This window comes from Musca vetustissima, unplaced genomic scaffold (assembly GCF_032173495.1).
Source record: "Musca vetustissima isolate MV318-11 ecotype Yass unplaced genomic scaffold, APGP_CSIRO_Mvet_v1 utg327, whole genome shotgun sequence".
Taxonomy (NCBI): domain Eukaryota; kingdom Metazoa; phylum Arthropoda; class Insecta; order Diptera; family Muscidae; genus Musca; species Musca vetustissima.
In genome coordinates this window covers 10,332-35,836 of record NW_026882053.1, presented here as the reverse complement: position 1 = coordinate 35,836, position 25,505 = coordinate 10,332, and the positions used below count along the sequence as shown (strand labels likewise).

The window sequence follows — 25,505 nt, the reverse complement described above, 5'->3', positions numbered from 1 at the left end:
TTGCCACTGAACACGTGTTGTGCGTACCTTTGAAAGGAGGACATTTTCAGTTAAATGGTAAGCAAAAGTAAAATTTTAAAAACTTGGAATTAAATACCTTCATGACACTACCTTGTGTAAGTCTTGATTTAGATTAGGCGAGTTTACTTGCAGCAAGTCTTTGTTTGTAGGAGAGAGGGGCAAGGGGTATAGAAATGAAAAAAAATTGCTCGTACCGACAATTTTCTGGCAATTCGTTTTGTGTTTTTCGTATTTGTTGACATTTTATATATATTTAAATGTGAAAAAACAACAAATAAAAAAATATTTTGGAAACCGAATTGCCTTGTATAGACGCATGGAGCAAGTTCAAAAGATAACAATAAAAATTGCCGCAAGTAAACTCGCCTAATATAAATCAAGACTAATTATGGCATATGCACAATTATATAAAGTACAAAGGGTAACTTTTGTAAAAAAAAAGAAATAAATAATAATAATAAACCTCTGCAACAAGTTGTTCTGTTCATTCGGCATATTTTTAACATTTTACTCATCTCATTCCTATTCCCTATCCCTGGACATTCTTAGTTAAATCTTGAGAACAATAAGGAGTTTTAGAAAAAAAAATATTTTTAATTTGTTTGAAAATATGTCAATGCGTAAAATTATATGGAATTTATTTCTCATTTTATTTGAAAGTCTTGATTTAGATTAGGCGAGTTTACTTGCGGCAAGTCTTTGTTTGTAGGAGAGAGGGGCAAGGGGTATAGAAATGAAAAAAAATTGCTCGTACCGACAATTTTCTGGCAATCCGTTTTGTGTTTTTCGTATTTGTTGACATTTTATATATATTTAAATGTGAAAAAACAACAAATAAAAAAATATTTTGGAAACCGAATTGCCTTGTATAGACGCATGGAGCAAGTTCAAAAGAGAACGATAAAAATTGCCGCAAATAAACTCGCCTAATATAAATCAAGACAAATTGATATATGAATTCCATAATAAGAAGGGTTGCCAATATCAATTTCTCAAATGAGACTACCTTGTATAGTTATGCCCATGATGCAATAAAAAGGTGATGTAGCAAAACAAAAACCTTTGTTCTGGTCTCGACCTTCTGTCAATTTTTTCCTTATAATATTTCACATGGTTGGCAACATTGCACATCGAATTCAAGTAGAAATGACGCACTTTAACAGTTTATCAAGACATCAGTTGCTCTAAATGGACTACCTATTCATTGTGCCATGAATACAAGGTAGGGAAGCTTGAGGTGAATAACAAAAAAGCAACTATGCACGTGTGGCTTCTTCTGCCTATAATAAAATAAATATAAGCAACAAGTGTTTGTGTTTATTTGACATTTTTTCGACACAAAACAAAAATAGCGAAAAATGAAAGGTTATGATTTCTTCCCAAAATCCAGGAATACCATAAAATGTTTGTTTCATCCATAACAAAGTAATTACTTCCAGAAGAACGTGTTAAAAACATAATTTTCATTTCAATTAAACTTGAATATATTTCAATTTATTTTATTTATTTATTTCTTTCAAAAATGCAATTTGAAGCCTCAAAGGCCGATTTTAAATAAATTACAAACCATACTACTCCATGTAATAATTAAACCTTAATGACTATATCTTATAAAGGTATGATAATCCGAACATATAATAGTATGAAGTTTTTTAAGTGACTACACGTACATATTCAATATGAAGCTAGTAATAACGTAATATACAAGATCGAATTTGAAATTTGTGTGTTTTAAAAGTATGTTACAATATTATTAAATAGAAAATTGAGAGCTACTCCAATTTATTTTTGAATTTATTTGACATAGTATTCAAAACAATACACACACATACACAAAATATGTATTTTGATTTGATGGGACAAGCCACCTTAAGAAAAAATTGTAATCAGTTGGTAGCTGTGCCCTACCTTGTAATAATTATACCATAGGCTAAACCACTGGGGTAACGTAATCAGGTACAATGTAAACGTACTACTATATTTTTTTTTCTTTTTCCATAAAACACGTTTGATGTTAAAGAAACACTTTTTAGAAAACATTGCAAATATTTCAGAAAAAATAAAACCTGCCTATTGTATGCACGTCAATTCTAACGCCGATCATTCCCAACCAACTTCGACTTGGTTGTCTGTGAACAAGAGGAAAATAGTTTTTTTTTTATTACGGCCGACTTCTTGCATTTTGTTCGCTATAAATTAACAACAAAGAACGGCACAAAAGCAAATATTTTCTATTTACAAACATTAATAGACTGACAAATTTAGTGTAAAACATTTAAGGGAGATAGAGAACACATAGCAAAATGGAATTTTTGTTGTAAGTATGCAATTGAATGCATTTATTGTATTCGGAATAGTCTGAATAGAATCGTTGTTTTGTTGTCTCGTCTGCGATTCTTTTTTTTTGTGGTAGGGTAGTCAATAGTTTCGAGATTTTTCCATTTGGAAAGTGCGAGTGCAACGACCTAGCATCAATTATCTGTTTTTTGAGTGTTATTTTGAGTGTTACCGGTATTGGATTGGGGGTATTGGGTCTTCCTGTTTTGAGCATCTTGAGCGTTAACTCTTTTGCAAGAATGAGTGGTAATGGAGAGATAAGACCATTTGAGTGACAATGTGTAATGGTGGTTAATAGAATTGAGTGGACAAAATTGAGTGGTCATGCAATTTTTAACTATAAAAGGCGCAACTTCAAAAAGGGGCAACTAACAAAAAATTGAAAATTGAAATTGACTTTGTCAACACATTTGATTGTTGATTGACATTTACAATATTCATTCAAAAAGTCAATTTTCAATTTTTTGTTAGTTACGCCTTTTTGCATTTTAGCTAACGATATAGAAGGACATTCGGAGGGCTTCCATATATATAGAACCTTAAGAATGCTATTAATTATGTATATAGGAAATCTTTAAAGAGGGGAAGAACTTTGCAGGGAAAGCCATTAGAATGAGTTCCGTCTGCAGAAGATCGTAGGAAGGTCTTTTGTTTACAGAAGACTTTAGAAAAGTCTTCTGTATACGGGAAACCATTAGTAGATCTTCTGTCTATATAACACTTAGAATGTCTTCTGTCCATAGAATAAGGTATTTTGTATATAGAAGACATTTAAAAGGTATTCTGAAGGTACTGCGTCTAGAAAATATATTTTGAAGGATTTGTGGTAATATAGTCTTCATTCCTTAAAATACCTTTAGGATGCCTTCTGTGTAGTTATCTTCTCTATTTTATGTCTTCTGTCTACAGAATTACATTTGAAGATCCTTCTATAGAAGACTTTTGAAGGTCTATTGTGTATAGGTCTTCTATCTATTGATGAGTTGTTTTATGCAAGTCTGAAGATCTAATATATATATTTTTTTAATTACAGCGGTTCCAGATCAAGTAAAACATTCAAACCCAAAAAGAATATACCCGAAGGTACACATCAATATGATCTCATGAAACATGCAGCCGCCACATTAGGCTCAGGCAATTTACGAAATGCTGTCGCCCTGCCAGATGGTGAAGATTTAAATGAATGGGTGGCCGTAAATAGTAAGTACTCCATTACACATTCGAATCTACCAAACATTTAAACTAAACTCTTCGCTTCTATTTACTTCAGCTGTGGATTTCTTTAATCAAATCAACATGTTATATGGCACAATAACAGAATTCTGCACCGAAGAGAGTTGTGGCATTATGTCGGCGGGACCCAAATATGAATACCATTGGGCCGATGGTTTCACAGTTAAAAAACCTATCAAATGTAGTGCCCCCAAATATATTGATTATCTCATGACCTGGGTACAGGATCAATTAGACGACGAAACATTATTTCCCTCCAAAATTGGTATACCATTTCCAAAGAATTTCCTAAGCAATGCAAAAACCATATTGAAACGATTATTCCGTGTCTATGCTCACATTTATCATCAGCATTTTTCGGAGGTGGTGACATTGGGTGAGGAGGCTCATCTGAATACATCATTTAAACATTTCATATTCTTTGTGCAAGAATTCAATTTAATTGATCGCCGAGAATTGGCACCTCTGCAGGAACTTATCGATAAGCTGACAGCCAAAGATGAACGGCAAATATAGGATTCATTGCAATTGGGATCGGCAACATCCCATGGTATGGAGTTTTGAGTTTAAAAAAATTAATGAAAACAAAAACCCGCTTCTCTCTATCTCTTAATTTATGTATTGTTTTATATATATAAATTTTGTGTTCTCATCAAATTTCGTATTATAATTTGCTCAACAAACAAATAATGTTTTATATTATAAGCATATGTATACACTTTTTTATATACAAAAAGCAGCCACCGATTGCAACACACACAAAGCAGAAAACCCAAAATATTTTTTGTACAGTACACAAATTTACAAATGTGTTCCGAGATAAATTGCACGAAATTTAACGACCGCGACCAATCCACATTGACATCATTTTGAAAAAACTTTTTTAAAATGTAATTATTTTTTTTTTCAAAATTTATTCTCATTTAAAAACACTCTTACAAAAACTATTCCTAAGTCAATAACTACTTAATTCAATCATTGGACTAATTATTTGTATTATGCCTTGTTTTTTTAATAATACTTAAAGTACACTGAATAAACTATTAGTTTTAATTATTTAGTTATTTGTTTGTGTTTTTTTTTATTTTCTTTTGATTTTAGTTTGATTTTTATGTTCTGTTTTTTGTTCTTCTAATACACTATATTATAATATATGAATAAGAATCCCTTTAGAAGGACGGTATTCTATTTATAGAAAACGCCCTTTTTAAACGAAAATAAGTTCTTTGGTAGAATATCCATTGGATGTTTTCTGTCTATAAGTTCCAGACACAGCTAGTACTGTATCTACATATATAAGACATCGATATATTAAGCACTCAGAGGATATTATCTCCTTAAAGGATACTACATCTAGACATGCTCACCTTCTATCTGTAGGTAGATTTCGTCTATCTTTAGGTAACGTTTTTTACATGAGGTCCGAATAACTCTAGGAAAGAAATCCATTATTTTTTCGGCATGGTGGAATTGTGAAATTTCGCAGTTTGGTGTATTCAGTTGTAAGTTATAGGGTGTTAAAAATGGAAGTAACGAAGAGAAAATTCGGTACATTTTACAGGGTTTCTTTGACAAAGACGAAAATGCAAGCCAAGGGGCTAAAATTGTGAATGGTGTTTATGATTCCGATACTGTAACAGCCAATTATGCGAAATTTTGGTTTCGTAGATTCCGTTCATGAATTTTTGATAAAATCGTCGTCGATAAATAAAATCGGAGAAATGAGCGAAGTTGACCGGAATGTTAGCAGTCGTAAAATCACCCAGGAGCTAAAAATCGTCCATAACTGTTTTAAAACATTTACACAAAGATAATAATAATGGATTTCTTTCTCCCTAAATCTTGCAAATTTATAATTCTATCGCTTCCAGATTTTTCCTCCAATTGAGTCATTGCCATATGTAGAGGTAACTCACACAAAAACGACGAAAATGGAGTTTAATATTGCAATTTTTCATTGCAAAAGGATTTGCTGTTTCAAATGTTCCCATTAGGAAATATAAGTAAATTGTAAACTAAAGGGTAACGAACTTCTGGTGCGATAGCTTTGATTTGAAAATGTATAATTGTTAACGCGTGATTAGTACTCTTTAAAATGAATATAATTGAAATTCTCATGTTAATTATTGGTTGTAAAACAGGTTTCGGAAAAAATTAAACGCCGATACTATATTTTTCTATCGTCTGCAGATTTGGGAATATAGCAAAGATAAATGTCAAACATTTCACAAAATTGTGTTGTATTTTTTTCTATTGTATTTTCCTGCTGGATTGTTCTACATAAATCAAAAATGTCATATCGAACTTGACACGTGTATCACGAATCGTGATTTGATTGTATCGTGATTCACGATACAATCAAATCAGCTGAGTATTGCAGTTACCTTGTATAATTGTACCATGATTTGTAATAGGGAAAAATCATTATCACCAACAATATGTTCAAAAAATATCAAATAAACACAAAAACAAGTCACTACATACAGAGTGGTATTTTGTCGTTCATCTCAATATATCCGAAAGTTGTTGATACACAAGCCCTTATTGATATACGAAGGCAGTTCGGAAAGTTCATAGCCTAGCACAAATAGCGCGGTATAAACAGGAAAAAGTAAGTGTTTTGGAGACTTCCATCTCTGTTATGAACAAATGTTAACTTTTGTTTTAATCTGGCAACTCCTTCATATAGAAACAGGTGTTCAAAAAAGACGCATCGGAAATTTTTTACAATGGAAAATTAGAAATGCGAGCTTTCATTATAAAAAAAATTCGAATGCGTCTTTTTCGAACACCTGTTTCTATATGAAGGAGTTGCCACATCGAATTTATCATGTGTTCATAACAGAAATGGAAGTTTCTAAAACACTTAACTTTTTTCTGTCTATACCGCGCTATTTGTGCTAGGCTAATAACTTTCCGAATTGCCCTCGTTTGTGCCGTCAGTTTTTCTGTACATACGACAATATTTATGTATGTCAAAATTAGTACTTTGCATACATTTTATACTTTTATGTTACACGTATTTTTGTATTTTTCTATAATTTTTTTCTTCCACCAATTAAACTTTATTTCTTCGAGTTATTTTCTATCATAAATGTATTTTCATTTGCCAAACAAACAAAACAGCTGATTTATGTATTTGATTTGCATATGAAAATACATACAAAAATAGAGCGGTTCCTAAACAAATGAATTGTATTAGATATCTATTGTCATATCGTTTTAAGACAGGTAAATTTTCATATGGGCTTCACAGTATTCACAAATCAAATTCAAATTGTACATATAATTTGACATATGACATATCAAGGCCTTAAATTGTAATATTAAGTGTGTCTGGTTATTTTTCCAGTAACATTTCTTCAGTAAGTTCTAGTTCAGAGAGTAAGCCTTTTTTACACCCTTTTGCGATAATACTAAGAAAAGAAAACAGACAACATTTAGTAAGATTTAGCAAATAAACAGCTGATTTAAGAAAACATTTGATTGCCGCCAAAATCAACAACAAACATAGGACGAACACAATTATTTGTATTACATTAAATATAAAATGAATAATAAAAGAACAATTGATTTGGTATGTTCCCCGGGAACATTTAAGCTTCTTGCATCAATAAATTGCCCTCTATCTGGAACTTGCTAAAAATATATAAGGAATTAGTTTCTAATTTAATGAATCTTTACATTACTTACGAATTTTCTGCCATTTTCTGTAATTTTTATACAAATTAACTTCAAATTGAACATTGCAAATTAAAAAAAAAAAATGTTTTGAATAATTTTTCTGTTTGGTCATAAAACAGCTGATCCAAAATTGGCTGAGTTTGCAAAATCTTACTGCATAAAATTAGGTGTGTCTGGTTACCCTAAAGTTTGTAACAATTGTTACAAATTGTTACTGGAAGTCGTCTGTTAACCCAAAAGTTCTGCAAAAGAGAGCGGTTGGAGAGAGAAATTTTGACAGTTCTTTCAGTGAGAGTTTGCAAATTCTTGCTGGAAAAATTTCTTCTTGCAATCTCTTGCAACTCTTCTTCTTCTCATACATCGACATTCAATCAGATGTTTTCTATTGTTTGTTTATTTATTTTTGTGCTTTCAATTTGAAAATAATTTTTTTTGGAATTAGCAAGACTAATTGTTTTTGTTTTTGTTAAACTGGTTGTGTTTTCTTTCTTTTAATTCTTTATAATGGCGGACAAATTGGTTTGTTTTGACAAATCAGCTGATTAGTTGCAAGCTTCTGCAGGGATGCCGTCTGTTTACTTTTCGCATTTTTCTTGCAAAAGAGAATAAAACTACCTTACTCTCTCAGAAAGAAGTTACTGGACAATTCCTGCAGGGAAAGTAACCAGACACACCTATTCTTTCAGTAAACTCCAGTAAGTTTGTTGTTGTTGAACTGTCAAACTTGCTCTCTCACTTGACTCTCTTTTACTGGATTTTTGGGAAACACACAACATTTAGTAACAATTGTTACCAAATACCATGGTTTGTACTGTACTTTATGCAATGTTACATCAATAACGAATAAATTGCATAAAGCGATTTTGACTACGAAATCCACTCGATATCATATGTCAATTCCACAGTCAGGTGAATCCTATACACAAATCCACTAGATTTTATTTGACGTACATGCTATGAAATCGATTTTTATTTGTGCGATGGCTATTTTAACACATGTATAAATATTTCAATGGTATAGTCTTACTATTATCAAGAGCAATTTTGTTTTATCTATTGACTGTACTGTCAATTTAATACCTTGACAATCAAATCGAACCATCATTTAATTGCCAACTAACCAAAAAAATTATTGTTTAGTGGTATTCAATAGTGGTTTTACTAATTCCGTGTTGTTGTTTTTTTGCTAAGTTCTTTTTTTATTTGTTGTTGTTTCCGTTAAGTCTCTTTTTATTTTCAAAGTGAAATATAGGGATGACAGTACACAATGATATGCCTTCAAAATCGACATGATTACTAAATCGAGGCCATAAATATTTATTTATATTTTCAACTCAATTTTTTGTATTAGATTTTAGAGGTGCATTAGTTTGTGGAAAAATATACTACCTTGTTTATTGTACCATTGTTAAAAAAACTGCTGTAATTTTTTTGTTAGTCCTGATTTATATTGCGGCAATTTTTATCGTTCTCTTTTGAACTTGCTTCATGCGTCTATACAAGGCAATTCGGTTTCCAAAATATTTTTTATTTGTTGTTTTTTTACATTCAAATATATATAAAATGTCAACAAATACGAAATACTCAAAACGAATTGCCAGAAAATTGTCGGTACGAGCAATTTTTTTCATTTCTATTCCCCTTGCCCCTCTCTCCTACAAACAAAGACTTGCCGCAAGTAAACTCGCCTAATCTAAATTGGGACTTAGGCAAATATTTTGAATTTTAAGGCGTTTTTATATGACGTTTACCTTGTAACGGATTAGTTTAATTCCGTAGATCTAAATTGTCAATTCCATTAAATATATTTCAAATAAATCCTCGTGTAGCTGTAGACTACAGCTTTTATCGTGATAAAGTGTATTATCTCGATTTTGTTGCTACATTGCTCTAAATGCTTCTGCATTATAGAATTTTCCAACTGCAATCTCTGTTCTTTGCAATGTCCAAAAAGTGTCATACTATGTGTGATTTAATCAAATCGGGTGGTAGGTGTTATAAAACTAAAATTGCATAACCTAATGCAATTACATCAATTCGAATTTACATTGGATAGAACAAAAAAAAATAAGAAGAAAATCAACCACCAAAATTGGCAAGAGTAAAAAAAGACACAAACGCTCGTCAACAATGTGTGCAAATTTTCAAAACTTGTTAACGAAACCAATAAAACAATGTTGTTGTTGTTCCAGTAAAACCAATAATACCAATTAATGTTGGGCTTTAACTTATTGATTATTTAACAAAACCTAAATCTAATCTATTTAATACGATTTTTATTATTACGTTGCGGTAATAAAGCAAATATCATTCTATGCATTCATGATTGGGAAATAATAAATGCATTATTCCTATATTGTAAAATGAAATCTTATCGTTGGATAATCTCAGTGATTGAGAACATTTCCTATCTTAGAATTTTTTTTTTTCATGAATCATTAATTTTGTATTTTTTGACACTGAACACGTGTTGTTCGTACATTTCGATGGAGGATATTTTCATTTAAATGAAGTAAATATATGAAAAATTTTATGCCGTATGATAATTATAGGTTCGTTCGTTTACTCAATAATTTGTACAAATCAAGGTTTACTCATAAGGTTAACAGGGAAGCGAATTCGAAGTCTTCATTGACTGTCAAACTTATTATTTGAAGAATAAATAAACAAAAAATATTTTCATTCGAACCAAAATATACGTGCACATTACTATCATGGCGTTTTCCTGAAATATATTTTGAGTTTTTATCCTGTTTTGTTTGGTATTTCGCGATTAAAATGTTGACAGCAAGAGAAGACTATGACATGAATTCGCCTTCCTGTTAACCTGCCTGTTAACCTTATGATTTGACAGTTGTGTTTCTGAGTATTTGCAAATTCTTACAAGGAAAATTTACTCAGAAAGAATTTTCTTGTTCCATCAGCTGATATTTAATCAGCTGTTTTGTTATGTTTTGTAAACAAACGGCAAAATTGTTCTCAAGCTAATTGAGTGTCTTGTGAACTTAATTTAGTATCATTAAATATGAAGAAGGGATGAAGAAAACACAAGTATTTATGAACAACATAATTTTTTTTTCGCTTATAATCCATTTTTCTAATAAAAACGCTTTTTTTGTTTGGTCCAAATCATGGCACAATAAATAGGTAGTCCATTTAGAGCAGCTGATGTCTCAATCGAAGTCAAAGTGGATAATTACTATATGAATTCGATGTGCAATGTTGCCAACCATGTGAAATATTATAAGGAAACATTTGACAGAAGTTCGAGACCAAAACAAAGGTTTTTGTTTTGATACATCAACTTATTATTGCATCATGGAACGGACCTTATATTTATAAAATAGGGTTGTACATTTGTTATAGCACGTTTAAATTGTTGACCCAGTGGGTTTAAATTGCCAATTCCATTGACATGCCAAATGAGTTCTAAATGTAAATGCCGTTTTATTGTCTACCCAAAACTATTAATTTGAATTATTAATTTATTTATACTTCACAGAGAATATGAGCAAGCTATCAAATAATTTTGTCCCGTTTTTATTATTTTTTTAATAAATCTTTTCACAAAAAAGTTAAAAATGCAAGGTTTTCTAACTTTCATACACTTAAGAGAGAAAAAGGACACCAATGTAAACATGGTATTAATATTTATAATTTTATACTCGCATTAAAATTTATATTTAATAACAATAACATTACGTTTATATTTGCGAAATCCACTTGATTTCAAATGTTAATTCAAAAGCGTATACTTCAAATAAAATCCGCTGGATTTTTGAATATAAATTTGGGATCAAGTGAATTTGTTAGTCTAAACGCGATTTAATGCTACATTTACATCGAATGTGTTTAATGAAAATTGTCTGGTATTTGACATATATACATTGTTGTTTTTTATTACATAACATGTCTGATGTAAATGTAAAATAATGTAAAATAAACAAATATAATAAATAATAACATTAATTGGAGTCCAATAATTATAAGACTTGATTTTTAAAATATACATATATGTATACATTTATACAATACTTGCATGTATTATGCTATTATATATATAATAATAATTATATTAATAATAAGAGAAAGCTATTAAAATTGTACATTGAGAATAATATTTATACTCGCTTCTTTTGTAAAATGTCTGTTCCAGAACTAGCATGAATGTACAACTCTTTACTATGATAACAATTTTTTCTTTATAATAACGAAAAAATAGTAAAAAATATTAGATTGTCGCAGTACGGGAACAGACCAATGTCAAAGGGAGAGACACATACAAGGATTTCGGGATGCTTCTTTAATAGTACGTTTACATAGTACCGAATTTAGTTAACTTCGTGTATTTAAATTGTCAATTCCATTGCATATTTGTCAAATAAATCCTCATAAATTTGGCTAAAACGGCATATACATTAAAACTTTTTACCGGGTTAACCTACTTTATGAGGATTTATTTGAAATATATGCAAAGGAATTGACAATTGAAACCCACTGGCTTAACGAGATCCGGTTAAATGTAAACCTACTATAAGCCTGCAAAAAGTTCTAATGTACATGCCGTTTGAGTTGACTTTGAATAATGATAAAGATGTCAAAACAAACAATTGATTCTTGTATTTCTTTTATAATTTGGCATTTAATATGTAGCTTAAAGAAGCTAAGCTTAAATCCTTCTATGTCTCTCTCATTTAAGTCAGAGAAACTTTAATTTGAAATATAGAATGAATAAGACATGCATTATACTTTCATATTTATTCATTAATAAAAAATTAAAAAAACACATGCATATAATAAATAATCATAAATTATTATATAAATAAAGTGTAAATAGAACTAAGTTCTGCATACAAATATATATATATATATATATATATATATACAGTCGAATAATATTACGATTTTCTTATAATTACAATTTTGATATAAATAAATTTTATACTAAGATGTAAAAACCAATGTTGTTTTATTTGTTTGTAGTAGTACTGATTAACGATTTTTTTTTTGAGAAATCTAAACTTATTTTAATCGAAAATCTAAACGCACTTTAACATTTTAATTCTCACGATCATGGCACAATAAATAGGCAGTCCATTTAGCGCAGCTGATGTCTTGATTAACTGTCAAAGTGGGTACTTTCCACTTGAATTCGATGTGCAGTGTTGCCAACCATTTGAAATATATGGAAAAAATTGACAGATAATCGAGATAAAAACAAAGGTTTTTGTTTTGATACATCACATTATTATTGCATCATGATTTTTAATAAATAATTGTAATGTTGAAAATTTAGTTGTAGAAAATGTATCTCTGATTGCAAAAGTGTGATTTGAACATTATTTAGCACAATAGTCGAACGATTTTGCAAAAAAGTCGAACACTTTGTTTTTCTCGAATATAAAGAAGTTATGTGGTTTTCTTGTTTTCTTTAATATATACGTTTAGATGTAATTATAATCGGCGATTTTTAATTTTTATTCATTTTTGAAGCCTATAATTATTTTTAAATAAAAATATTCAATGTCGGGTAATGTGGACCACTATAAAAAAGTGGGACCTTTTCATGAGGACGAGTTCGAAACATGGGCATATTTAATATGCGAGGAGGTAGTCTATACTCTGAAAACTCGATATACGAAATTACAGGTTGGATGAATGAAGCAAGGACCTTCAAAATACCGCAAATGGGCGGTACCCTTAAATGGGGACTATTCCAAAACATGAACCCATATATGTTTGCATTCATTGTTACCCAAGTGTGTAATAAATTGAAATTTATCACAACCAATCCTCAACCCACCTTTAACTTACAGATCCTCGTTACCCACACATACTAGTCCACATTACCCGCCAAGTTATTTTTATTCGCAGTTTAGAGTTTTTTGAAATATAATGCAATAACATTTTTATATACAAATATATATAGACTAATATATAGTACTTTTTTAATGGTAAATCTAGTAAAAGGGAAACATTTCAAAATTGCTCTCAGAGTACAAAATAATTTGAAAAGTTCGGGAACGCAAATCTAGTAAATATGCTAAAATTAGATGGCAATACTTCAAAATCAACATAACAGCCAATCAGAAGTAGGCATTCCTATTTACCATTTTTGCTCGGCCAAATTTCTCGAGTAAAACGCCATTTTGTTTTGTGCTCTCTTAAATTTGATTCAATGTTTTACCAGTTTTGTGGGTTGAGGAACGGTTTTCGAGTAAAAAGTTGCAAAACATGTAAAATGAGTAGATTCTTTTAGGTTCTGGAACGGAACTATAATGTTTGACCTGGAATATCTTTAGCCATGGTATAATAATAAAAGGTAACATCAAGTGTTGTTGTACAAAAAACGATACAACAACCACATGGAAATTTGTTGTTGTAAGTTCTACTAGTGTCAACTCATTTCACAGAAAAATGTAAACAAACAAACAAATTATCATCAAATTATTTTTATTTTGAAAATGAAATATTTTCGAATCCTCAAAATAAAAATTGAAAACATGAATGAAAATCTATCAAATTTAGATTTCTATCGCTTCCACATCTATCCTTTAATTGAGCCATTGCCATATATATGTGTAACACATATGACAATGCTGGGAATAGCGAGTAATTCCTTCAAGAAAGATTTGCTTCCTCAAACTTTCCCAGCAGGCAGATTGAGTAAATTGAATACGGGAGCACATTAAAAAAGAACAATTTCAAATTGTATGCGTTCCCAATTTTCCTGTTGGGTGATTTTTAAAAACATAATTTGTCAAATGCATATTAACACTAGTGCTACGTTGGAATCAAATCAGCTGGGATTTGTTGTTACCTTTTATAATTGTACCATGATCTTTAGCCAACAAATCCACTATGATGTGAAAACAATTTGTTTTTATTTTTTACCGTTGTTACGCCCACAATATCAAAAAAAGAAAATGGTGTTCACAGTACCCGAAGTTACTCTACCTTGTATAGCTATGCCATCTATAGAGCTTGAAACCTCGAAATTTAGAAATAAGGTTACTGTTGGAGTGTAGTACAGGGATTTGGATGTAGTTTTGGAAATTCATACATAAGGGTACTAAATTGTACTAAATTTGGTACAATTGGAAGCTTGGGTGAACTGATAGAGCTGTGATCCTGAAATTTGGAGTTAGGATCATTGTTGGGGTGTAGGATTGGGATATGTAGAAAGTTTTGGAAATTTGTACTAGTGTGTACTAAATGGTACCAAATTTAGATTTAGGTGAACTGATAGAGCTGGAATCTTGAAATTTGACAGCGATCCTAACACTGTCGGAGTGTTGGATTGGGGTATGTAGGAAATTTTGGAAATGTGTACTAAATAGTACAAAATTTGGTACAATTTGGATTAAGAGTGAACCAATAGAGCTGGAATCCTGAAATTGGGCAATAAGATTTTCATTGGATTGCATGATGTAGGTAAATTTGTACTTATGTGTACTAAATAGTATTAAATTTGATACAAATTATATTAAGATGAATCGATAAAATCCTGAAATTTGGAAGTAAGATTGGGATATGTGGGAAGTTTTGGAAATTTGTACTTATGATTGTTAAAGTATGTAGTTCTGGATGTGTACTAACTGGTACTAAATTTGGATTTGGGTGAACCTATATTGGAAAATTTTAAATTTTTTCCAAAAAAAGTATTACAAGAGTGCAAAGTGTAGTAAATGATACCGCATTTAGTATAGAGCTAGGTTTCTGTTGCGGTCAGAATTGGTGTGTAGGGTTGAAATATTGACGTAGTTTTGGAAATACGTACTATAAGAGAACGGTATTGAATTTTAAAAACACATCCAACATTCGCTAACGAAGTAGCGGGCATATGCTGGTAATACCATAATTTCCATGTGTTGCAAATACTTGACCACCAATGAACCATCTACAAGATATAAGGTCTATTAGCCAATTCCTTAATTGGCAATGAATTTAACCGAATAATAGGAAGGCAACAAAGGTGAATAATTGATTAAGTGAACATGGAAACGTGTTGTTTCGTAATTGCAAGTTCAACGTCTGATATATCACAGAGTAAGCAAGTACCCGTGTCTTTGTCCAAAAAATAAAAGAGACAAAACAAAATATAATTTTATTGTTTAATAACATTTTTTTATTATTTGTTTACTCGAGTTATTGATGATAACGTTCGCTAATCTAATTACATATATACACTTAAATCGTTTCTTAATAAATCTAAAAATACATACACATAAATATACACATATATATTTGGTTATATACAAATACAGAAGCATTGACACAGATTATAGTGTCGGGGTATAAGTTTATTTAGTGATAGAGTGCAATAAATGCAGTTTGTCGGTTTTTTAATTAATCAAATGTACAAATATACATAAGTACATATTACTATACATATGTATTTGTAGTTCATACTATTACACAGTGCTACAAAGACAATGTGTCCTTAACCTCAAAAAAGAGGAGGCAATTTTGCTGCTTTATGTCATATGTCATTTTATGCCATTATAATACGTTTACATTGTACCGGATTTATTATATCTGGCAATTCCATTACATAAATAACCATGACATAATTAGACAGTGTAGTCTCATGCAGTCATATGTTTCCAATTTTTTCATAAATTTGCCTTTGACAGTATTCAGCTTTCAAAATTGAAATGAAAATATCTTCCTTCGAATTGTACGCATATCATGTGTTCAGTGGCAAAAATTGCTAAATAATTTATATTCATAAATATTTCGAAGTTCCCTGCCTCTAAAACTTATAAATATAAGAGGTAACAACCATGGTTAAATCTTGAAAGCAATGTTCAGTTTTAGAAAATATATTTTGTTGAATTTATTGAAAATATGTCAATCGACATACATAAAATTTTATGGAAGTTATTTTTCATATTATTTAAAATTGATAGATGATTTCCAAATTAAAAAGGGTTGCCATCATCAAATTCTCAAATGAGATTACCTTCTGTAATTATGCCATGATAAATGTCACATAAATCCTCATAGAGGAGGTTAAATGTACGTTTAGATTTATGACATCCACTTGATCTCAAATTTCAATTCCATAGCGTATACGTCAAATATAATCCACTGAATTTGTGAACAGGATTAACGTGACGTATACGCAATGGGATTGCCGTTTTAGATCGAGTGGATTTTGTAGTCTAAACGTAGCCTAAGCCGGGAAAAAGTTCTAACCTCAATAAAAGGTGGGACATTTTTCTGGCTGGCTGCTTTATGTCATATTTAAAAGCCTTAGTCTAAACCATGGTATAATAATAGAAGGTAACAGCAAGTGTTGTTGTACAACCATGATGAAATAATAAGGTGACGTATCAAAACAAAAACATTTGTTTTTGTCTCGACCATTTATCAAAATTTTCCTTATAATATTTCACATGGTTTGCAACATTACACATCGAATTCAAGTAGAAATTACGCATTTCACAGTTAATCAAGTCATCAGCTGAGCCATGATGCAAAAATAAGGTGATGTAACAAAACATAAGCCTTTGTTTCTGTCTCGGCCATCTGTTAAAATTTTCCTTATAATATTTCACATGGTTGGCAACATTGCTCATAGAATTCAATTAGAAAATACGCACTTTGACAGTTAATCAAGTCATCAGCTGCGCTAAATGGACTACCTATTTATTTTGCCATGAGCTGAGCTAAATGGACTACCTATTTATTGTGCCATGTTGTACAACAAACGACCACATGGAAATTTGTTGTTGTAAGTTATACTAGTGTCAACGTCATTTGACATAAAAATGTAAACAAACAAATTATCAACAAATTATATTTATTTTGAAAATCTAATATTTTCGAATCCTCAAAATAAAATTGAAAAACATGAATGAAAAACGATCTAATTTACATTATTATCGCTTCAACATCTTTCCTATAATTGGGTCATTACCACTTATATGTGTGACACATATGAAAATGCAGGGAATTGCGAGTTATTCCACGAAGAAATATTTGCTTCCTCAAACTTTCCCAGCAGGCAGATTGAGTAAAATGAATACAGGAGGACATTTAATAAAGAACAATTTCGAATTGTATGCCTTCCCAATTTTCCTGTTGGTTGATTTTTTAAAAACATAATTTGTCAAATTCATATTGACACTAGTATTACGTTGGAATCAAATCAGCTGGGATTTGCTGTTACCTTTTATAATTGTACCAAACGTGCATTAATAAAATGCACATTTATATTTTACACTTTTTTTCGTAGCACAGTGTAATATAGAACAAATAAATTCAATTAATACTTAATTAATTAACAAAAAGCTCTTAAACGAAATTGATTGTCAAAGATTTGTACATTTCTTGTTGTTGTTGCTTTTTTAATCAAAATTGTCCATTTTTTGGTCGTTGTTATTGTATTGCTTTGAAAACTCAGGTACTGGTATATTTTCATTCGTCCGTTTTTTTTTTTCAAAACTCTCTCTCTATCAATTTTTCGTTTCAATTATACTCTTATATTTATCATCTTCAACATAGAAATTGGCATTTTCTTCAACCAGCTTTTTCCAACGTTGTGTCAACTCTCTGTACGATGGACCATTGCCACCCAAATCACAGGGTAAATTTTCACATTTCACCGAACATTTACGTTTTTGTACAACAACACGTGAACGCATTTTCGGTGTCATAAAAATGCGAAATGTATTCAAAACAATATTGACATGTAGTGGCGAGTTAATAAATTCCATCAGCTTCGGTTGATATGGATACGTTTGCCAACTGTCAACAGTTCGTTTGATTAGTTTCGGGTTTAGGGCCATTGCATGACCCAGCTGAACACCATCCATATCGAATATGGCTACAATGCCATTTTTACAATTTTCCGGTTCGAGCAGAATCAATAAATCCAATACCATTTTCATTACTTTGAAGACATCATTTTGTGAATGTTCCTTGGGCTCGTGTACAGCTGTACGAATGATAACAACTTTTCGATTTTCCTCGTCTAGACCATCGACGGGAAGGAATACGCCTAAATTGAGTAATTCTTGGATTTCTTTCCGCGTCGGATCTCGATTTGAAAACCATTCAGAACGTTCAGCACGCATATGATAGAAGCTGTAAATGAAAAGAGAAAATATGGTAAATATTTAAATGATTTGAATTTTCAAAAACAAATATTTATTTGAGCAATTGTTTACTGGATGTTATTAGATATTATTTTTTATAACCCTCTTATACCCCTTTAAAACATATACTGCGAAAATTATTCAATATCTGAACGTATCATTGAAGATTCTGGTAATAAATAAGCAATAAGCAGATCTCCAATTCCAATTTCAAGATCTGGAAATAATTGTGGTTGCATGTAATTAAAAACTTGAATAGCAGCAGGTATATATGTGTGTATGTATGTATTTTGTTGGCTATGAATAAATACGCTGTGTTCCCTTTATTTTTACGAATCTACATCAAAAATAAGTTAAACACCATTTAAAGTATATTTACATATACGATTTTAAATCGATTCGATTAACGAAATCCAGAAATACACCCTAATTGTTCACACATACCTTTAATCATGATCTAAATGCCGATTTAACATGGCGAGGCCCAGGCTTACCTTGTTCCCTCTTTCATCTCAATTGTGGACACTGACCTCCCCGAGGTGTCACCTGGAGTAACTATTTTCATAACCCGTTGAAATAGTGTGCTGATATGTGCCATTGAAGAACAGGCGCAATTTTCACTTCGACGGATGTACTCTAGAAGTACAAAGCTTACATGAAATGCGATGGAAAGGGACAGGCGTAGGTAAATCGGAAGTTTACGCAATGTATTATAGCTGTCATGAAACGAGACAAAAATTTGGCTTGCGGATTTATGGTTAACAGGAGAATAAAAGACCTCGTCTCCAGATTCACTCCAGTAGACATATTTTACAAGCGCCTGGAAACAGCATATGACCGCTGCCCTGGACATGACATTAAAATTTAATGCAAAAGATTTTCATGCACAAATCGGAAGGGAAAATATTTTTGGCCCCACCGTCGAAAAATTCAGGCTTCACAAATAAATATTCGACAACGGTATGAGTTTGATTGACTTCGCGGCAGCAAAAAATATGGTAGTTTGCAGCACAAGATTCAAGCATATCGATATACACAAGGCCACCTGGATTTCTCCTGATCAAGCAACGAGAAATCAAATTGATTATGTTGTGATAGACGAAGGCATTCATCCAGTGTAAACTCGACGTCGAAAAGCTGCAAAGGCAATAGGTAACCGAGGCCTACTCCGCTCAACTTACCCACCTGCTTGACGAAAGCACTTCTTGTCCCGATAAAGGTATAGAAGCACAATGGCAAACAATTGCCCCCTCCCTACAAACTGCAGCAAAAGCATCTCTTGGATACCAAAAACGACCATCAAGAAACCCATGGTACGATCAGGAGTTTCGTAATGGTACTGATGTGAAAAACGCAGCGTATAGGCAGTATCGGTATAAAAGGAGAGAGGAGAAACGTATTATCAGAAATATGAAGAAAGAACAAGAGAAACGTGAGCGTGAGCAAATCGAGACGTACAGAAGTCTGGAAATTTTACCAAAGAGTAAAACATCAAACCGAAGGCTTTGGTGTAGGCATCAGTCAGATGCTGGTAAGGAGCATGCACCAGCCAATTTGTACAATTTAGCTAGAGGAATGCATGTCCAATGATTGGAACCTTAGCATCCTATGTCCCGTGCACAAAAAAGGAGAAAAGAGGATATGTGCCAACTATAGAAGAATAAGTCTCCTTCGCACCGTGGGAACGATTGAAGCCAATGCTGTGGGAACGATTGAAGCCAATGGTCATTATTGGACCATACCAATGCGGCTTCAGGCCTGCAAATCCACCATTGACCAAATTTTAACTCTGCGCCAAATCTTGGAAAAAAATCACGAAAAACACATCTACACATTCCACCTATTAAGCCGCATTCGACAGCCCTATCCATTCAGAGGTGTTTAAAGCCATGTCTGCGTTTGGCATTCCTGCCAATTGAATACGGCTATGCAGGATAACTTTAACTGATACAATGTCAGCAGTTAAAGTAGGAAAATACCTCTCGGACCCCTTCAATACCGAACGAGGATTCACCCAAGGTGACAAATCGTCGTGTCGCCTGTTCAACATCCTGCTTGAAAAAAATCATACGAGATCCAAATGTGAAAACACATCGACACATTTCACCTATTCGTCGACTATAATGCCGAGATGCAAATGTGATCAGAAATGACACTCTGTACACCAAACGGCATATATTACTCGCCTACGCCGACGACATCGACATAATGGGTCGAACATTGCTAGCGGTAACAGCCACCTTTGAACGAATTGAAAAGGAATCTGCCAAAGTGGGAGTGGCAGTAAATGGCGAAAAGACCAAGCTGATGGTATCAACGCGCAAGACGTCCAAAAGCGAGCCTATTGATGGTTCACGCAGAAGGGGAAGGCCACGAATCCGATGGAAAGATCAAGTAGAAGAAAACATCTTGGAACATATTCTTTCAAATTGAATGAGATGCGCACAAACCGACGATCCTGGAAATCTTTTTTAAGCTCGGCTTATGGAACAACCGTTCTATCATAAGCCAGCTAAGTAAGTAATTTTTCAAAAAGTGAGCTAATCTATGTGCACCAAACGCGACTCATTTAATGAGAACAGTTGTAACTTTTAGTACTTTTTGGCACAAAGGCAGGATTGTATAGCATAGTATGGTGTTTTCGTGCGATGTCAAAATTGTGCCGCTTTTAGACCCTAAATCCTGAATTTTCTGTTGTATGTAAATGTGCTACGCTATGGAATTGACATTTGATATCGAGTAGATTTCTTAAATCTAAACGTACTAGAGTATTTATTTTATATTGACGAGCACATTTAAGAAATTAGCAGGTTAATAAAAAACTAAGCAATTCAAATGTACATCAGTAAAAAAATATCACAATATTATATACAAGAAAGTGCATCTTCTTTCTCAATATAAAGAGTTTTCTGTAACACTACAAAAAGAAAGAAATGCAGTATATAATCATTAATTATGTTATCACGCCAACAACAAGCAATCTGTCAATTTTGTGCTTTTAAGAGGTTATGGTCGATTAAATTTTTTGTATACACACATTATTCTTATCAGTAATTTTTAGCACGGTTATTTTCCTATAAATCTGAGAGGCACATTTATTAATTAATTGATCGAATACCAAATTGATAATCTATTTGAAATGTCACTTCGTTAATATTGTGATCTTAAAATATATGACTTTAAATTGTCATTTCCTGTTTGTGAATGTAGCATTAAATTATTTACCTTGTGTAAATGACAGTTTACCTATATATTGTACTGCTCCAGTCATGGCACAGTGAATGTAGTCGATTTAGCGCAGCTGATGTCTTGATTAACTGTCAAAGTGGGTAATTTCTACTTGAATTTGATGTGCAGTGTTGCCAACCATTTGAAATATTTTATGGAACAATTTGACAGATGATCGAGACAAAAACCAAGGTTTTTATTTTGATACATCACCTTATTATTGCATTTTTTTAATGGCAACAGTACGTTTACATTGTATCGGATTTCGCAAACCCATTAGGTTTAAATTGTCAATTCCATTGAATAAATGTAAAATAAATCCTCATAAAGTAGGTTAACCCGGTTAAAAGTTCTAATGTAAATGCCGTTTAAAGCTGGAAAAAAAGGAATAACGTCAAAATCACTCTCAGAATACAAAATAATATGAAATGTTCGGGAATGGAAATCTAGTAAATGTTTAAAAAATAAGTGACAATACTTCAAAATCAACAGCCATTCAGAATTTGGCATGTACCATTTTTTACTCGCCCAAATTTCTCGAGTAAAAAGTTTACAAAGAGAAAGCCATTATGTTTTGGTCTCTCTAAAATTTGGTAGACATTTTTATTAGTTTTGTGGGTTCAGGAACGATTTTCTAGTAAAAAGTTGCAAAATTAGTCAAATTTGTATTTGTTTTCTGGAACGGAACTTACGTAAATAGAGGACGTCTTAAAGTGCGCTTGGACTATAGCTATTATCTTGATAATGTGCATTATCTCAATTTATTTAGTAAATCGATTTACCCATGGCATAACTATACAATATTTTTTCTAATAGTACGTTTACATTTATCCAGATTTCGTTAACCCAGTGGGTTTCAATTGTCAATTCCATTGCATATATGTAAAATAAACCCTCATAAAGTAGGTTAACTCGGTAAAAAGTTCTAATGCATATGTCGTTTAAAGCTCCACATTGTTATCAATGGTATAATAAGAAAGGTAGTCTCATGCACTCAAAATTGTTTTCTTACTGTACCTTCATGGTCAAAAATTATAATTTTTATTTTCTCCTTTTTTATGTACGTACTGCTGATGGCAAAATAACAAACTTTTCATAGATAAAGGATTAAACCCGGAAAATTTATTATATGGAGGTTTGGTATTTATAAAGACCATCTTCGAGCCCTACAGCAAACATAGACCCAGGAGGGACAACAAATCATTACTAAATCGTTGTTGTCGATTATGCTAGTATTAAAAAAATGGTGGATACCAATGCGGAATCGCTGGCTTAACGGCATAAAGGCATTAAGTCCACTTTTCCTAGACATTCAGATTAGACAATGTACCCAACAAAAAACTAAGGGACTTGATGAGGATCAGAGGCGAGATCCGAAACTATTGTCATCCGTGCCTTAGCCCTTGGTGCCATACAATGCCATACTTTCCTCACTAATAAATAGTTTGGTTTTTTATATAAACATAAAACTGGGATTACGCCTGACTATTTTGCAAACACAAAATACATATCGAAGTTAATAAATAATATTAACTGTCCTGTCTTGAGATTTTCTCATTGAAAAGTTCAAAAAGGAAAGAGGAAAGTTAGTAAATATAAAGTATCGGACTATATAGAATAGGACTTTATATAAATATTGAAATGAAATTATTATAAAATATAATTTTAAGTGATTATTTATACTCTTTCGAGTCGAGCTTGATGATCTAAATTTTGCAATGAAAAGGAAAGCCAGGAGAAGAACCTACGTACCCACCATTATGCGACGCGTTTCGCCGTTGGTTAAGCGGCTCATCAGGCATATTGGGCTATGTGGCTTTACCAAGGTCGTACGTTGATAACTTGTATTTTTTCCGCACTGATGCGAAACTTGCATATGCGAATTAAATTCAAATTTGTCAAAGTTCGACGTTTGTCTTCATTCTAGGAACAGTCCTTTTCAAAGCAGATTTTTGTTGTAGCGATGGATAATTAATCCACACACCTACAATTGCTTCCATGGTATACACATGTTTTTGCGCAACCGTTTTGGAAGTGTGTTGATGGCTCATAACGTTAAGCGGTCTTGGCAACATTTGTGTTGCTCCGAGGACCTAGGTTCGAGCCCTAGCCGTGCTCGGCTGAAATTATTTTTTTTTTTGTTATTTTAATTTTGTTGATCATTTGAAAGTGATTTTAAGTGATTATTTATACTCTTTCGAGTCGAGCTTGATGATCTAAATTTTGCAATGAAAAGGAAAGCCAGGAGAAGAACCTACGTACCCACCATTATGCGACGCGTTTCGCCGTTGGTTAAGCGGCTCATCAGACATATTGGGCTATGTGGCTTTACAAAGGTCGTACGTTGATAACTTGTATTTATTCCGCCCTGATGCGAAACTTGCATATGCGAATTAAATTCAAATTTGTCAAAGTTCGACATTTGTCTTCATTCTAGGAACAGTCCTTTTCAAAGCAGATTTTTGTTGTAGCGATGGATAATTAAAATAAAATTTATTTAAATATTTTCAAATAGGCCATCGTAAAAATGACAAAATTAAGTCATGATTTAGATTAGGCGAGTTTACTTGCGGCAAGTCTTTGTTTGTTGGAGAGATGGGCAAGGGGAATAGAAATAAAAAAAAATTGCTTGTACCGACAATTTTCTGGCAATTCGTTTTGTGTATTTCGTACTTGTTGACATTTTATATATATTTAAATGTGAAAAAACAACAAATAGAAAAATATTTTGGAAGCCGAATTGCCTTGTATAGACGCATGAAGCAAGTTCAAAATGGAACGACAAGAATTGCCGCAAGTAAACTCGCCTAATCTAAATCAAGACTAAGTTAGAGTTGCTGGAGTTGCCATCATCGATTTAGGAGATGAAACTACCTTTAATAATTATGCCATGATTGTTATCAATATTTAACTAAAACGGCATTTACATTAGAACTTTTTACTCTATGTGGATTTATTTGACATGTACACAATGGAATTGACAATTGAAACCCACTGGTTTAACGAAATCCGATACAATGTAAACGTACTATAAGAATGCTGCAATTTATATTTACAGGTTTTATAGGCAGGAAACTTAAAAATATTAATATAAATGATTAAAAAATGTTCGCCACTGGACCCAAGATTTGCGTACATTTCGAAGGAAGATATTTTCGTTTAAATTTTGACAGCTGAATGTTTTCAAAAGCAAATTTATGAAAAAAATAGAAACATATGACTACATGAGACTACCTTGTATGGTTATGCCATGCGATTTACCATACAAAATTAAATCCACTCATTATCTAGATTAGCTCCAAATCCTTTTTAAAATACAACTCACGTCTATAAAATTCAAACACTACCCTGATAAGTGAACATTTTTTATCAATATTTTCCAATAATTCTTATTCCCATTTGTTTTTGTAATATATTTCATTCAATTTAACTTTTCTTTGCCCACCTTTTGATTTTCTTCTTGGTACGATCCAAATCATATTTACAGCTGCGTAAGAATTGTGCCAAGTTTTCATAATCGGTGCGGGCGTTAATATTGGGGTTATCGGCTAGCCATTGATACAGCAATTGGATTTTTTGTTGAATTTTGTCGCCCGTTTCGCAGTTATTATCGCACGGTTTAATTTTTATTGAATTTCGTAGAAACATTGCAGGTAAGTAACAAGTTACCGAAGTAACAAACAGTAGATACCAAATGCACAAACAACAAAAATCAAATGATTTTAAATTTTCTTTGTTTTGAATTTCAACTACTTTATATATATATATATATATTATAATTGTTATTAAAACTTTGTAATTATTTTTTTTTGTCGCCACTTGTTTTTCTTAAGATTCTGTATATCTTTTGATGTCTGTTTTTTGTCTTTGTGTAGAGAATATATGTATATATATTTA

The 25,505-nt window shown here is 31.9% G+C and overlaps 2 protein-coding genes across 2 annotated transcripts; one reads left to right on the top strand and one right to left on the bottom strand.

Moving 5' to 3' along the window:
• The first annotated feature begins 3,383 nt into the window (after positions 1–3,383).
• LOC133328187 (MOB kinase activator-like 1) lies at positions 3,384–4,268 on the top strand. Its single transcript, XM_061536741.1, has 2 exons — positions 3,384–3,558; positions 3,629–4,268. Exons 1-2 carry the CDS (start codon positions 3,462–3,464, stop codon positions 4,105–4,107), a joined length of 576 nt encoding a protein of 191 aa, XP_061392725.1. The 5' UTR covers positions 3,384–3,461; the 3' UTR covers positions 4,108–4,268.
• A 13,470-nt stretch (positions 4,269–17,738) lies between these two features.
• Positions 17,739–25,256, bottom strand: LOC133328184 (retinol-binding protein pinta). The gene is made up of 2 exons (XM_061536740.1): positions 25,054–25,256; positions 17,739–18,369 (listed from the first exon to the last, which is right to left on the bottom strand). The coding sequence occupies exons 1-2, from the start codon at positions 25,254–25,256 to the stop codon at positions 17,739–17,741; spliced, it is 834 nt and encodes a 277-aa protein (XP_061392724.1).
• Positions 25,257–25,505: the final 249 nt, after the last annotated feature.